Here is a 12,976-nt window from a genome sequence, read left to right as displayed (position 1 = left end):
TGAAGGGCCATGTAAATCACACGCCCAACGTCCGGAGAGGTGAAGGGAGTGAAAGCGGCAATAGATTTGTGCTTCACCGAGATCACTCCGGCTGTTCCCGCACAGAAGTGAGGTTGGCGCGCTGGGGGAAGAGGAGCAGCACGCAGACCCCAGTTCAGAGACGGCGTTGCATATTTCTGTTGGGCGGAAAGCATGGCTGAGAGAAGAGGGGGCTTTACTTATCAGACTCAATCTCCCAGCTCGGGAGTAAGGTCTCGGAAAAACCCTGAGGGAGCTGCATGCACGGAGGCAGCATGCACAAGGGCAGCACGCAAGGGGGGCAGTATGCACAGGGGCAGCATGTGCGGGGGCAGCATGCATACAGGGGCTCCATGGCAGCTTTCTTTCCTCTCGCGAGATAACGCTGCCTTGGGCACCAGGGCCACATCTCGGCCCTGTTGAGACCTTGGCCCAAGGACACATCCCTGCAGCCCTCTCAGCTTTGGCTTCTCTGGATGAAACTCACTCCTCCATGCTGCCCAGCCCAGCCAGCATCCCCATAAGAGCATGATGCCTTGCTACACAAAGGCAGCAGCAAGATGTGGCGAGATGGGTGGCATCCGGGGACAGAGTCCTGCTCCCCACCTACTCCCCCTTTTTGTTTCCATGTTTCGACTGCAGGGACCTTTGCGGCCTCGCAAGGCCCCCTTGAAAGCTGGTCGCAAGAATTCATTCCAACAGGAACTAGAGGGTAGCTAGGCCACAGCTCTGTCCACCACACAAGGTCACACAGTGTCATCCCATTAGAGCACTGACCCCTTCTCAGCCCCCACAGTTTCTTGTTTCCAGAAGCACTCTGCTCTGTTGGTGAGAAGGGCTCTTCAGCTTGAAAGGAGAAGGCACTTGTCAGGACCTGTCTGCTTCCTGGGCAGGGGAGGGTCTGCCCAGCCATCCTGTTTCATTTTCTCTTTCACACAAATAAATGTGTTTTTCCTCCGCTCCCCTTCACTCTGCCTCCCTGTGATGTGAATCCGCTTCCGAGGCCCACCTCCCAAGCTAACCCTTGGAGGGAAAGACGAGGCCAAGCCATCCCTCCTCCTGGGGCGGTTTACCTGCGTGTTTGGGCCTCACACACGAAACAGACCCATTTGGGGACATCCAGGCTGTATTTCTTCCCTCGAGGTAGCTCTGCAAAGACACGGCTAGGGCCAGACAGATTTCACCTTGCCACCAAGAAACTGCCCGGCCCTTCCAAACCTGCCTGGCATTCACATTCGCTCCCACGGTGAGACGATCTTTTCACTATGCATCCAGCGTAACTGCCTTGCCAACCTACTGTCACTCTCGGAACTATTGAAAGAAATGAAATGCCTCGCTCCTGCCCAGAGTGACACGGCTCTGTGCCCTGAAATGAATCTCAATTTAAATGCTGGTTTATTTTTGCTTAATCACTGCTATCCAGTATTTGGGCTGGTGCAAAGCGGAGATGATTCAAAAACCAGGGAAGCTGCAGGTTTAATTCTCTCCCAGAATATTAGCAAAAACCTGGGTCTCTGTCAAGTCTGCCACGAGCGGCTGCCTAGCGAAGATCTCAGTCTCTCTGTCTCTCTCCACTCCGCTGCCACCGCGCCCCCCAGATCTGCTCCTCGCTCGTGCCCGGCCCCTTGGCCCTGAATTGATTCACCCTGCATGCTCCAAATTCCAGTCAGTTCTCCAGAATGGTGTTCTGAAAACTCAAAACTGATCTTGCCACTCTCCAACCTAAGTCGCTTTAATAGCTTTCTCAGCTGCGAAATAAATGCCAATCCTTTAAGGCCCTGATCCGAAAAGCCTTATCTCCTGGCCCCGTCTCTCACCCCATTCGGCCTCCTTCTCTGTATCTTCTCTCGCTCTGACCCCCGGGCCTTGACAGATGCTGATCCCTCCACCTGGAATTCTCTTCCTTCTCCACCTCTGGTCTTTATCTTCCAGGTTGGAGCGCTAAGGGCACTTTGTCAGCAAGCCTTCTCTGACCTTCTGTGGCACTCTGGGCCTCTCGTGTAGCTCAGTTACAAACCCTTATCAACAGGCCTCGGAGCTCCAAGAAGGCAGGGGCCAGCCCTGTATATTTCACTGCTGTATCCGGGGTGCTTAGCACGGCCTGGAACATGGAAGATATTTAATCATTACTGCCTGTCTTGATAGGGCTTTGGGGAAATTAAGCAGCTACTTTCCCACCGTAACTGTGCTCTTCGGTGTCTTGATCCCCCCAGGAGCCACTGGGATCGAAGACCGGCTGCAGGAGGGAGTGCCCGACACGGTGGCCGCTCTGCGGGAAGCCGGGATCCAGCTCTGGGTCTTGACTGGAGATAAGCAGGAGACAGCGGTCAACATCGCCCACTCCTGCAGACTGTTGGATCAGACCGACACCGTGTACTCCATCAACACCGAAAACCAGGTGAGGACAAGGCCGAGTCCACACGTCCGAGTGCGGCGTAGCCCTCAGGCCACCTGGAGACGGGCTCGTGGGTGGTGTTTGGGTGTACGAGGAGGCCACCCTACCAAAACCCTGGCACTCAGAGGGCCCCACAAGTCATCCAGCCCAGGGCCCTCTCCCTCACACCCGAGTAGGGGTAGCCAGTATTATACTAGGTCTAACGGTGCACATTAGAAAGGTACGCCTCTCCCGAATTCTACCCTTGGCCCAGCCTCCCCACTCTGCGTGTGAGGACGCTTAAGATCACAGAGGCTGTCACCTGCCCAGGGTCACCTTGCAGTTTCTAATAGATAAATAAAAGTCTAGAAAGCTGCCTCCTTCAGGCCACTGCTAACTGCATGACACCGTACTGCTTGCTCACAGAACCTCAGTGGTTCATTTATTATCGTTTGGATTAACTCATCCACTGGGGGAAAAAATACTTCACTTAAACTGAAATCATTCTGAGTTTAAAATTTCAGCTCCAACTTGTAAGTCAAATTGGTTTGCCACAGAATAAATCCTGAAAGGAGTGACACATGAGACCAGCACATTTTGATGGGATAGGAGAGAGAGAGCAGCAGAGTTACGGTGAACACTGTGATTTTCAACCCAAATAGGCCATAAGTGGCAGGGAGCAAGGTTTGGAAACAGGGCTGTGTACAGCCTGAAGAAGTGTGTTCAAAGTTGTAACACCATTTTATATTTAGGAGGAAAAGTCAATCTTCACAATGCCAACTGCAGGGAGTGACCTTCCCCTCTCTCCCGGGCTGATGCATGTGGGAAGAGGGCATTGACCTGTGTGCTCCTACCAAAAGGGAGCAGGGGTAGGATGAGATGTGGGGCGTGGACCGGGGAAGCTCTGCGTGGCAGAGGGGGCGAGTGGGCGGGACCTGGAGACCTAGAGCATGCCACGGAGAAAGGATGAGGCAGAGAGAGGTAAGACAGGAAAGGAAAAGACCAGCACAGACAAAAAAGGGAGAAGGGTGATAGAAGTGATGAGGGTCCAGAAATCTGTGAGATTTAAATATGGTTTTTATTTCATGAAGAATACACATACACATTTTTTTTTAAAAAAAAAGGTAGTGTATACTGTGGAAAGTGCCTGAGGCCCTTTAAATTAATTGGGAAAATCATTTACTTTCTTGTCAGGTGCGCAGATGATGCTACCGTTAGATTAAACCCCAAAGAATTTTCAAAATGAAAATAATCTCGGGGAAATCTTTGGCATTAATATTATGCTTAGGAGAAAAAGTAATTTGCAGCTTGCTTGAGTTCTCAATCCCTGCAAGAGTGTTGATGCCTTCCTGCCCTGCTGACAATGGAAATTTTGTTTGCAAAGATTATTTCACTCAAGGTGATTCCAGAAGGACATTGCAAGCCTGTGATGTGAGCTGGGGGGGGGGGGGGGGGGGGGGGCTGCCTCTGTGGGGGCGGGTTCTGTTAAATGCAGTGCGCTCCTGCAGGAAGCTGGGGTGTTTGTTGATTAATTAGCCAAAGCTCCTAAGGAATGGTGGGCCACACTCCACATTGAGTTCAGTCACTGCCAGCTTTAAAAGTTGTCTGGGGCCCTCCAAGAAGGTGCCTGAACGTTCAGCCTTGCCCACACCACACCCCGGGGTGCTAAGCCCAGGAGTGTTTCTTGTCCCCTTGTCTGGGGAAAAGGAGTGGGTGCCTAGGTATGTCAAGACAGACACTGGGGAAATCCATGCTAAACCACAGATTTATTTAAACATCCATTTAATGTAATTACACATTCAGTGGGTATTTCCTCCAAGAGTTTTTGTCTGCCTCATTCATTATAAATTGATTTAGGGCTACCGTTGCTTTGCTATGCATCTTGAAGCTGTAAGCAAGTAAGCAAGTGTGGACCTCAGGGTTCTCATCTGTAAGATGAGAATTAACAGCCCATCCCTGAAATGTCGATGTGTCACAGAATCTTAGATGAGACTATGGTGTTAAGTAGGAACTAATAATAGCAACTGTTATTGTTATTATTAACAACATATGGGAAGGCTTAATGTTGCCCAGATACCATAACTCTCTGAACTTCATTCTCTTCATCTGTAAAATAGAAATTAAAAAGATTTATTTCAGAGGCTGCTTGGGACAGTTAAATAAGCTCATAGAAGGAAAATATTTATTAGCACAGTATTTGCACTAGTTAATAAATTACATCAAAACCGAAAACAACACTTTCGCTATCACAGTTTCTGAGGGTTAGCAGTCTAGGAGTAGCTTGGGTGGGTACGTACTCCGGGTCAAGGTCTCTCTGGAGGTTTCGGTCAAGGTGTCAGGGTTGTGGGCTCATCTAAATGCTCAGCTGGGTGGGCCATCGGGGACTGGAGAGGAGTCCTCCTTCAAGCTCATGGACATGATTGTTAGCAGGCCTCCAGGCTTGCCACGCGGGCCTCTCCGCAGAGGGCTTCCCATCGTGGCAGCTGGCTTTCCCCAAGGCAAGCCGTCCGAGGCAGAGTGAGGAAGAACGCCTTAGGGGTAGCCAGTCTTCATAAACCCCCGGGAGGAGTGACATCCTGTCGCTTTTGCAGAACTCCTCGTTAGAGAGGAGTCGCTAGTCCTAGCCCACACTCAAGGGGAGGCGCTCACACGAGGGTGAGTACTGCAGGAGGAAGTCACCGGGAGCCATCTAAGAGGCTGCCTGCCCCAGTACCTGACATATGCTAAATGTTACGCGAATGGTTCATAGAAAATTGGAAATAACTCAGAGATTTTATTTGGAAGCTTATGTTTCCAATGACTTGCTGCGGTCCCGAGTTGAAGGAATCTTTATTTATGGCGATCCCAGCTTCGGCGAGGACTGTCGCGATCTCTTCCCCAAGTGAGTGTTTCAGGTATAACCTGCAGCTCCTCGCACTGCTTCCTGTGGCCGCCTGGGTTCTGTGCACGCCTGATGGCCGGTGCAGCGCCCCCTAAAGGAAGGATCGGGAATAATGAACTGCAGTCCTACTCGCTCCGGAAGAAATTACGGCCTTCTCAGAAGCTTGTAGATCAGTGGTTCCCGAACCTGTCATTTCAGAACCACCGTCACAGTTCTTGCCAAAACCCACGTATTACCTGTGCTATTTTTTATGGGATGATTTCACTTAAACTGACTCACTTTGAACATTTAAAAATCTATTTTAGAAGGAATTTTTGGCACAACAGTAAATGAAAACTGTCACCCTGGGCTGTGCCTAAAAAAATTGCGTGAGCAACATGATGCTATAAAACTGATAATACAGTTGCCTGCCACAGTTTTTCCTCTAGCTTTATTTAAAAGTGAGGTTTACAGAAGGTAAAGAGGATTAAGAATATATTTAGAACCAAAATCTGACTTGGTATTTGATATAATCAGAAGTAACAGAGGAGACTTGATAAAAAGAAGTAACTTCTTCACTATGTTTCATGGGAAACAGCACAAAAAATAAGTTTCTTTAAACCAGTAAGACTCTCACATCCACGGTCAGTTTTAAACAATACAACCAACACATTCATCCCAACAGATGAACACACAGTGAATGTGGTTTCACAATTAAGAAGCCACAATCTGAGTGGTAGTGATCTGCCTCCAGCACTCAGTTGGGTGACCATGCACAAGTTACTAGTGGTTCCACTGTTTCCATGTCTCCACCTCTAAACGAAAGCGGGCGGTAACACAGCCTCCTTCCAAAGTTACTGCACAGGAGCGTCCCGAGGAACAATGCAGGGGAGCTGAGATGACTGTGACTCGTGGAAAGCACCCCACCTGCGTGTTGTATTGTCCTTGTTTACCGTCGGATCGGGTTCATTATCGCACACCACCCCAGTATCTGTCTCTGTCTTGTGAGCTGTTTCCAGTCCCATTCCCAAGCAGTCTTCCCTATTTTGGACATCAATTTGATTCCAAATTAATATTGCTTCAGTGCTGTTTGAAATAGCGCAGAGAAGTGTAAAAAAAATCACAGAATGATTCCTAGGTAAGTAATCTGTGTGGCGATCGAATTTTATTACTATTTTACTGAAGGACAAAGGGAGGTTTTAGACATGCATTTCCAATGTTGCTTACTCATGCCAAATGCGTGATTCTGAATCTTTCCAGGAGACCTGTGAATCCATCCTCGACTGCGCGCTGGAAGAGGTAAAGCAATTTCATGGACCACAGAAGCCAGACCGCAAGCTCTTCGGGTGGTGCCTGCCTTCTGAGACACCCGCCCCCACCTCGGGAGCGGCCGTTCCGAAGGTTGGACTGGTCATCGATGGGAAAACGCTGAACACCATCTTCCAGGGGAAGCTGGAGAAGAAGTTTCTGGAGCTGACCCAGCACTGCCGGTCCGTCCTGTGCTGCCGCTCCACCCCGCTGCAGAAGAGCGTGATCGTCAAGCTGGTGCGAGACAAGCTGGGCGTCATGACACTTTCCATAGGTACCCGTCATGCTCAGGTGTTGGGGGCACTGTGGCAAGGCGGCTCTGACCAGAGGCCTGGACCAGAGGTGGGGGGTGGGGTGCGTGGGGGATGTTAGGCATCTAAGTCAAGATGCTAAGGCTGAGGGTCGTTGTCTTAGAGGGCAAGAGTTCAAAGTGACAAGATAGTGGCAACCAGGAGATGAAGCAGAGGTTAAGCAGAGTGGGAGAGCGAACCCAAGTCCTCAGGATTAGCAGGTGAGCTAAGGAAAAATTAGCACTTGGCAGAAGGGCAAAGCCAAGAGGGGCCTCAGCTTTGGAACTTCCAGGTAGCTCAGTAATATACGCAGAGGCCAGCTCAGTTCTGGGACGCAGACCACCTCCCGCCCACACTTCCCACATGGCACAACACTATGAACGTCAGGTGTGGTGGATTTGATATTCTGCTGAGTGAGATTTAAAAGTCAGGCCTGTCCCACATTTCATTTTGTATATTTATTCCTAAATGCAAGGCCCAGCACAAAGCATACACTCGATTAAATGCTGGCTTGTTGGTTGATGAAGAATTCTTCATGGGTCAACAAACTTTCATCACAGTGGAGGCAGAGAAGTAAAACCTTCCAGGAGAACCCAATCCTGGTTCACAAGAGTCTGACTGATTGGGTCTCCATTAACCCTCCAGCCATCCCTGCCCGCAGGTCCCAACCCAACAAAACTGCCCCCCATTCTCCCAAAGCCTTGCCCTCTCTCTCACACCCAGGCCCTTGCACAAGCTATTTCCTCCGTAAAACCCTCCTTCTGCCAGCCCCGCCTAACCTCCCTTTTCTCGGGGGCCTCCCCTGGCACACAGCCCTCCAAGCTCCCAAGTGCTCAGATGCCCCCTGTGATGGCCTGCTCAGGAGACCAGGGGTCCCAGCATAGATGGACAGTGCCAGTCTTGCCCACCACTTCATCCCACCCCCGGCACATACCACACAACGTGTAAAGAGTACGTTTATTCAGGGACCTGCTTACAGATGGTGTCAGGGCCTCTCCTTCCTACACAGGCGTGGAGAGATTTTTCCTTCCTGGCATTCCGTAGAAGGAGCCTATTATACATTGTTTTTTTCTCCTGGTATTTAGGTAAAAGCAAGTCAAAAAATAATAAATTAGGGAGTGGGCACCAAAAAAAATACAGGGAACAGAGCTTGAGCCACTACATTCTAATTTTATCCCCCGAATTGTCCTCTTCAACACTTCAGACAGACGCAAGGCAACAGCCCAGGACTGATTCCCTGAAGAGAGAGATTGGCCTCACTCCCATAGCGACAGAAACAAAGCCAGCGGGGCGAGAAATAGCATGATTATACACCTCTGCTCGCGCCGGTCAGCTAACAGAAGAGGGTAAAGGGTGGATTTGTTCTGCCACGGGGAAAGACTAAAATTATGTGCTGCTCTGTTATCAAGAAAAAAAAAGGTCATTATAAGAATAACGGCTACTTATAAGGATAAGATGTTTAAGATCAGTAAATTTTGTTGCCAAATAATTAGGGGAAGGAAAGTCTCTCCCCCGGTGCCATATAGTCTATGGAGCCTGATACAGAGTTAATTGCAGACCAGGAGGACCTGCTGGAAAGTGGTGGGGTCAGAGGGTTAAGGCAATACCATCTATGAGCCACGCCCCGCAAGCTGAATCCAGCCCACTGTGTTTTTATAGGGATGCTAACAATGGGTTTTATTCTTCTAACCGTAAGGACAGTTGTTCAGTTTTGCTTCTTGGCCGACAAAGCCTAAAATATTTACCATCTGGCCCTTTACAGAAAAAGTTTGGTCAACTCTAGCATGAAAAATAAAGCATTAGGAAGACCTGGGCTTGCAAGCTATATGGCTCCTTGTCCAAAGTGCTTGCCACCTACCTATCTATGGCTGTGTACACTTAAAATTAAATAGAATTTCACCAGCCACATTTCAACAGTCTCATGCGGCTAGTGGTTTCCATATTGGACAGTCAAGATATAAGACATTTGCATCATTACAGAAAAATCGACCTGGCCCTAACCTCCAGTTCTCTGAATTACTCACTGAATGGCAACTCAGTGTGACTAAATGTACCTCAGTCAAAAAAGTAGTCTCGTTCTTCTATATTCAGAAACAAAACCGAACCCTGTCCCTGTCCTTCGAGTCCCTTGATAATCTGAGGACTGAGCTGTCCAAACACCCCGGTGGTCTTGGTGCGGTCAGTATTCCGTGTTACACCGAGTTAAGGAAGGTGTGCTAGCCTTGGAGTCGGAAAGACCTCAGCTCCAATTTCCCTGGGTCTCTTCCCTGGCCCGGTTACTCTTGCCCAGTGCTTGCCTTGCTCCGATTCTCCGTTTGCTCCTCACTCAATTCCATTGTAGCGTTCGTGAGGCCTTTTGTGTAAACTATAAAGCAAAGCTCAAGTCTCAGTCACTCACCAGTAACTCCCAACACCTAACCTTGTGCCTAGAAAAAGGAGACAAATATTTGTTGATTAAAAAAAAAAAAAGTAGGGCTCCTTGTCCAAAGAAGACAAGACGTCTCTCAGGCCAAGTACCGTAGCAATTGACTTTTCCTGTAGGACTATTTAGAGCAATGTTAAAAGGATTCAATTAAGTACAAATGGGACTCCTTAGAGCCATTTGTATAAAACCCTCCCCTGTGTGCCGCAGCAGCAGGACCAGGAATAAAGATAGCCCGGGACCTCTCTCCTCTCAGGTGACGGAGCAAACGACGTCAGCATGATTCAGGCTGCAGATATCGGGATCGGAATATCTGGACAGGAAGGCATGCAGGTACAGTTCCCATCACCTGTCCTCATTTCCTCCTTGCTCTCCTTGCTCCTTGTTGGAGAGTTAAGGCATTCTGCAATGTGGGGTAAACTCCTCCCTGAGAGTTTTGCAGAGTTATCATCTGAAAGTTAGGCTTCCATGTCATAAACCCCCGTCACCAGCCCCCTACTGCCAGGTGCTTCTGAGCCCAGAGAAGATCAAAGGTGCTCAGCCTGTCACAGACAGCTGGTGATACCGATGTCCTAAAGCCCCATGGTACCCAACCATTCAGGGCAGCGTCCCCAGAACCCGAATGTTTTCCCTTAAGTCCACCTGCCTGCATGCACTGGCCCCAAGGAATGTACAAACAGGAGTTCCCAGCATAGAAAGTTTTAATATTGCATCGGCTAATCCAGAGGCAGGGAGCTAATGTTAAAAACCTGACTCCCCAAAGGTGTGTAGGTTACAGATTATATCGGGCAAAATCGTAAGACATTGTGGTTTAGGGCATGTGCTGGGAGCTGAGTGTCAGAGGCGAGAGAAGGTGATGAATTGTTTCTTCAGGTCTTGAGGACAGCTCTGTGAGGTCCTTTCTGCTCGTCCCTCTGTCTGGTCTCCTGGTAAAGTAGTCAGGGGGTCATCCCCTTAGGGCTCAGAACTGAAACATCAGTTAGGTCAAGATGTTACCATTAGCCTGCCATGCTATCCAGACCATGTGACCACGTTTCAGGTTCTGACCACTGTCTCCTGCAGCTTTGGGGGTTGCTGCTTATCCAGGGGAAAGGCTGCAGGGAAGGCAGAAAGAGGGAAGGAGGCGGGGAACAGAGAGAGAGATTTCTAGACTTAGGATTTAAAGCTAAATTTAATCAAAGTCATGAGGTCCCCCAGTTTCAGAAGACTCGGCCTCCCTCTGACTCCATGCCTCGCCCCCCAGGTTCATGCCAGGCTTTATGACCAGACCTGTCCAAACCCTGGAGTCTTGAAAGAGCAGTAGGAACTGTGTCTTCCGAGGGCAGAAGACACACTGCATCCGAGCACGGAGCAGGTGGCCGGCCTCAGTAGGTGGCCAGGGGTGTTCAGAGGTTTGCGGATGACATGCCTGGAAGCCCCAACTCTCCCGGTCACCAGCGCATCCCTAGCACGGTGCCCGAAACATATGGGGCCACAGTCAGTGCCCGCTGGATAAACAGAGACGAAGGCCCAACGAGACCATGGGCCCCTCCTGACCTGCCCTTACTGGATTCCAGCGAGGTTTGGGTCTCCCGGAGGAGACGGTGGGTGTCCGGGTCAGAAGAGCCACCCAAGGGGACCACGTAGTGGCCCTGCGGACCCAGCACAGAGCCCTGCCCTCTGTGGTGCCCCGGGAACCAGGGCACAGGCCAACGTCTGTGCTCCGCCCCCGCAGGCTGTCATGTCCAGCGACTTCGCCATCTCCCGCTTCAGCCACCTCAAGAAGCTGCTGCTCGTGCACGGCCACTGGTGCTACTCGCGGCTGGCCAGGATGGTGGTGTACTACTTCTACAAGAACGTGGTGAGTAGCCCACGGCCACCTCCCGCCTGCGCCTTGGGAGTCCTGTGCCTTACTAGCTCTGGGGCCTTGGGCAGGATGAGGCGCTTCTCTGCACCTCGATTTCGTCTTTGACAAAATGCATCTAACACTAGCTGTTTTGGGATGTTACTGTGAGGACAGCGTTTTCCGCTGTGCAGAAAGCACCTGGTACCTAGGAGGCAGCAGGGGCGGTTACCAGCGAGGACTCTGGAGTCAGACATAGGTGGTTGCAGCCTAGGCTCCTGTATTTGGTAACGGCCCTGCACACCTCGGTTTTGCCGTCTGTAAAATGGGGCTGGCAAAAGCACCTTGCTCATATATTTGCTAGGAAGATGGAACAAGAGCTCTTGTATAAAATAACTGGCATGTAGTAATCACCCCATAGAGTTAGCCTTTATTCTTTTTATCATTGTTGCTTCCTAAATGAGATTTATTTTCCGACTGCAAGGAAGAGAAGGATTTGAAGACCAACTGGTGGGACTTTTAGATGTCCTCCCCAGGTAGAGCCACCCTCATGCAAGACCCACGGTCCACCCTTTGGGGGAGTACAGGTAAAGATTTAGGGTGGAGTCCTTGACTTCTACCTGACTCTGCCACTACCTCCCAGCAGGCAGCTGTCAAAGGCAGGACACTAAATAAAGTATCTACTGACGAATGTTTCGAGTAGGGAGGTCACCTGGGCGACCTGGGAAGGGTCACTTAGCCTCTCTGAGCCTTGGCTTCCTCATCAGCAACGTGGGGAGACTGTGGCCCTCTCTGTGCGTCACTATCCAAACACAAACCCATGGCTTCTCCTACCAAATATGTTCGTTTCTGTCCTGTTGATGAGGGTCCAAAGCAGGCACACACCAGCTGAGGCAGTAAAACTGGCGGAGGCTCTGGTTGGAAAAGCCCTTCATGAATGAGGCATATAGGAGGAAGTCAGGACATTGCCGTACTAAAGGGAGGGAGCTAGGGCCTGAGTGTTTCATTATCTAGTTCAAGGACTTTGGAATAATCCCCCAGAGCCTCCAGAGAGAATCCATGCCTGTTTGCATAAGAAAAGAGAGGGGGCCTGAGACCGGGGGGCGGGGGGGGGGGGGGGGGGAGGAAGAGAAAAACAGCAGCCAAGTAGCAGCCTCAAAGTTACGTTTTCCCCTCCTGCTCCACTCCCAGTCCTGCCGGCAGGCGCTGTGGCTGTTTCGCAGGCTCAGGAGTGAGCACTTCTGCGCGGAGGTCAATGTGTATAAACAGCGTGGCAAACAATAACGTTAATTCAATAAGCTGGATGACACTCTTTCAGGAAGTCTCTGCAAAGTCACTCAATTTGACTCGAAAGACTGTTTACTTAGAATTCAAAATACCCATTTAATTTTTTTTCTCTTGGCCTCTAAGGGAATAGTTCTTTTGAATAAGCTCAGCCTCCTTGCTGCATTAAATTTGTGAACTAGAAAAAGAAATGTTTCCTGCCAGCCACGCTTTCAAAGCTTAAAAGATATTTATTTCCAGCCACAGCGATACTGACGCCGCATTATCTCCCCTTTGCAATTAGGGGGTGGGGAACTAGGACTCCCACATCCGAAACCAGTTCCAGAGGCACCGCAAACCCCGCCCGCTCGGAGATGTGAATAATGCATTAATTACTGCACCGGGGCTCCTTGGGCACCGCCATGGTCAGCTTCGATGCACTCCCTCCGAGGTGCCCAGACCGCAGCCAGACGGAGGGAGTGGAAATAAGCAAAGTCCTCCAGGGCCTCAGGGGAAGCAAACACTCTGTACTGTTAAGACTCCAGCCTGAGCTTCGGAGAAAGGAGCTGAGATAAACGAATAATTGCTCAAATTATTATTGAACATCTGTGTCAGGGAC

General features: G+C 50.1%; 1 protein-coding gene across 2 annotated transcripts in view; it reads left to right on the top strand.

Annotated features, from left to right (window-relative positions):
* ATP10B (ATPase phospholipid transporting 10B (putative)) overlaps window positions 1-12,976 on the top strand; it is a 233,234-nt gene that overhangs the window by 204,268 nt on the left and 15,990 nt on the right. For both annotated transcript variants that reach the window (XM_036014749.1, XM_036014748.1), the window contains 4 exons: window positions 2,232-2,416; window positions 6,513-6,834; window positions 9,529-9,605; window positions 10,987-11,112. In XM_036014749.1, the coding sequence (XP_035870642.1) occupies window positions 2,232-2,416; window positions 6,513-6,834; window positions 9,529-9,605; window positions 10,987-11,112 (710 nt within the window). The remainder of the gene's footprint in view (window positions 1-2,231; window positions 2,417-6,512; window positions 6,835-9,528; window positions 9,606-10,986; window positions 11,113-12,976) is intronic.

Source organism: Phyllostomus discolor, chromosome 13 (assembly GCF_004126475.2).
Source record: "Phyllostomus discolor isolate MPI-MPIP mPhyDis1 chromosome 13, mPhyDis1.pri.v3, whole genome shotgun sequence".
Lineage (NCBI taxonomy): Eukaryota > Metazoa > Chordata > Mammalia > Chiroptera > Phyllostomidae > Phyllostomus > Phyllostomus discolor.
The sequence above is the reverse complement of the archived record's forward strand: the minus strand, read 5'-3'. Positions and strand labels throughout refer to the sequence as shown.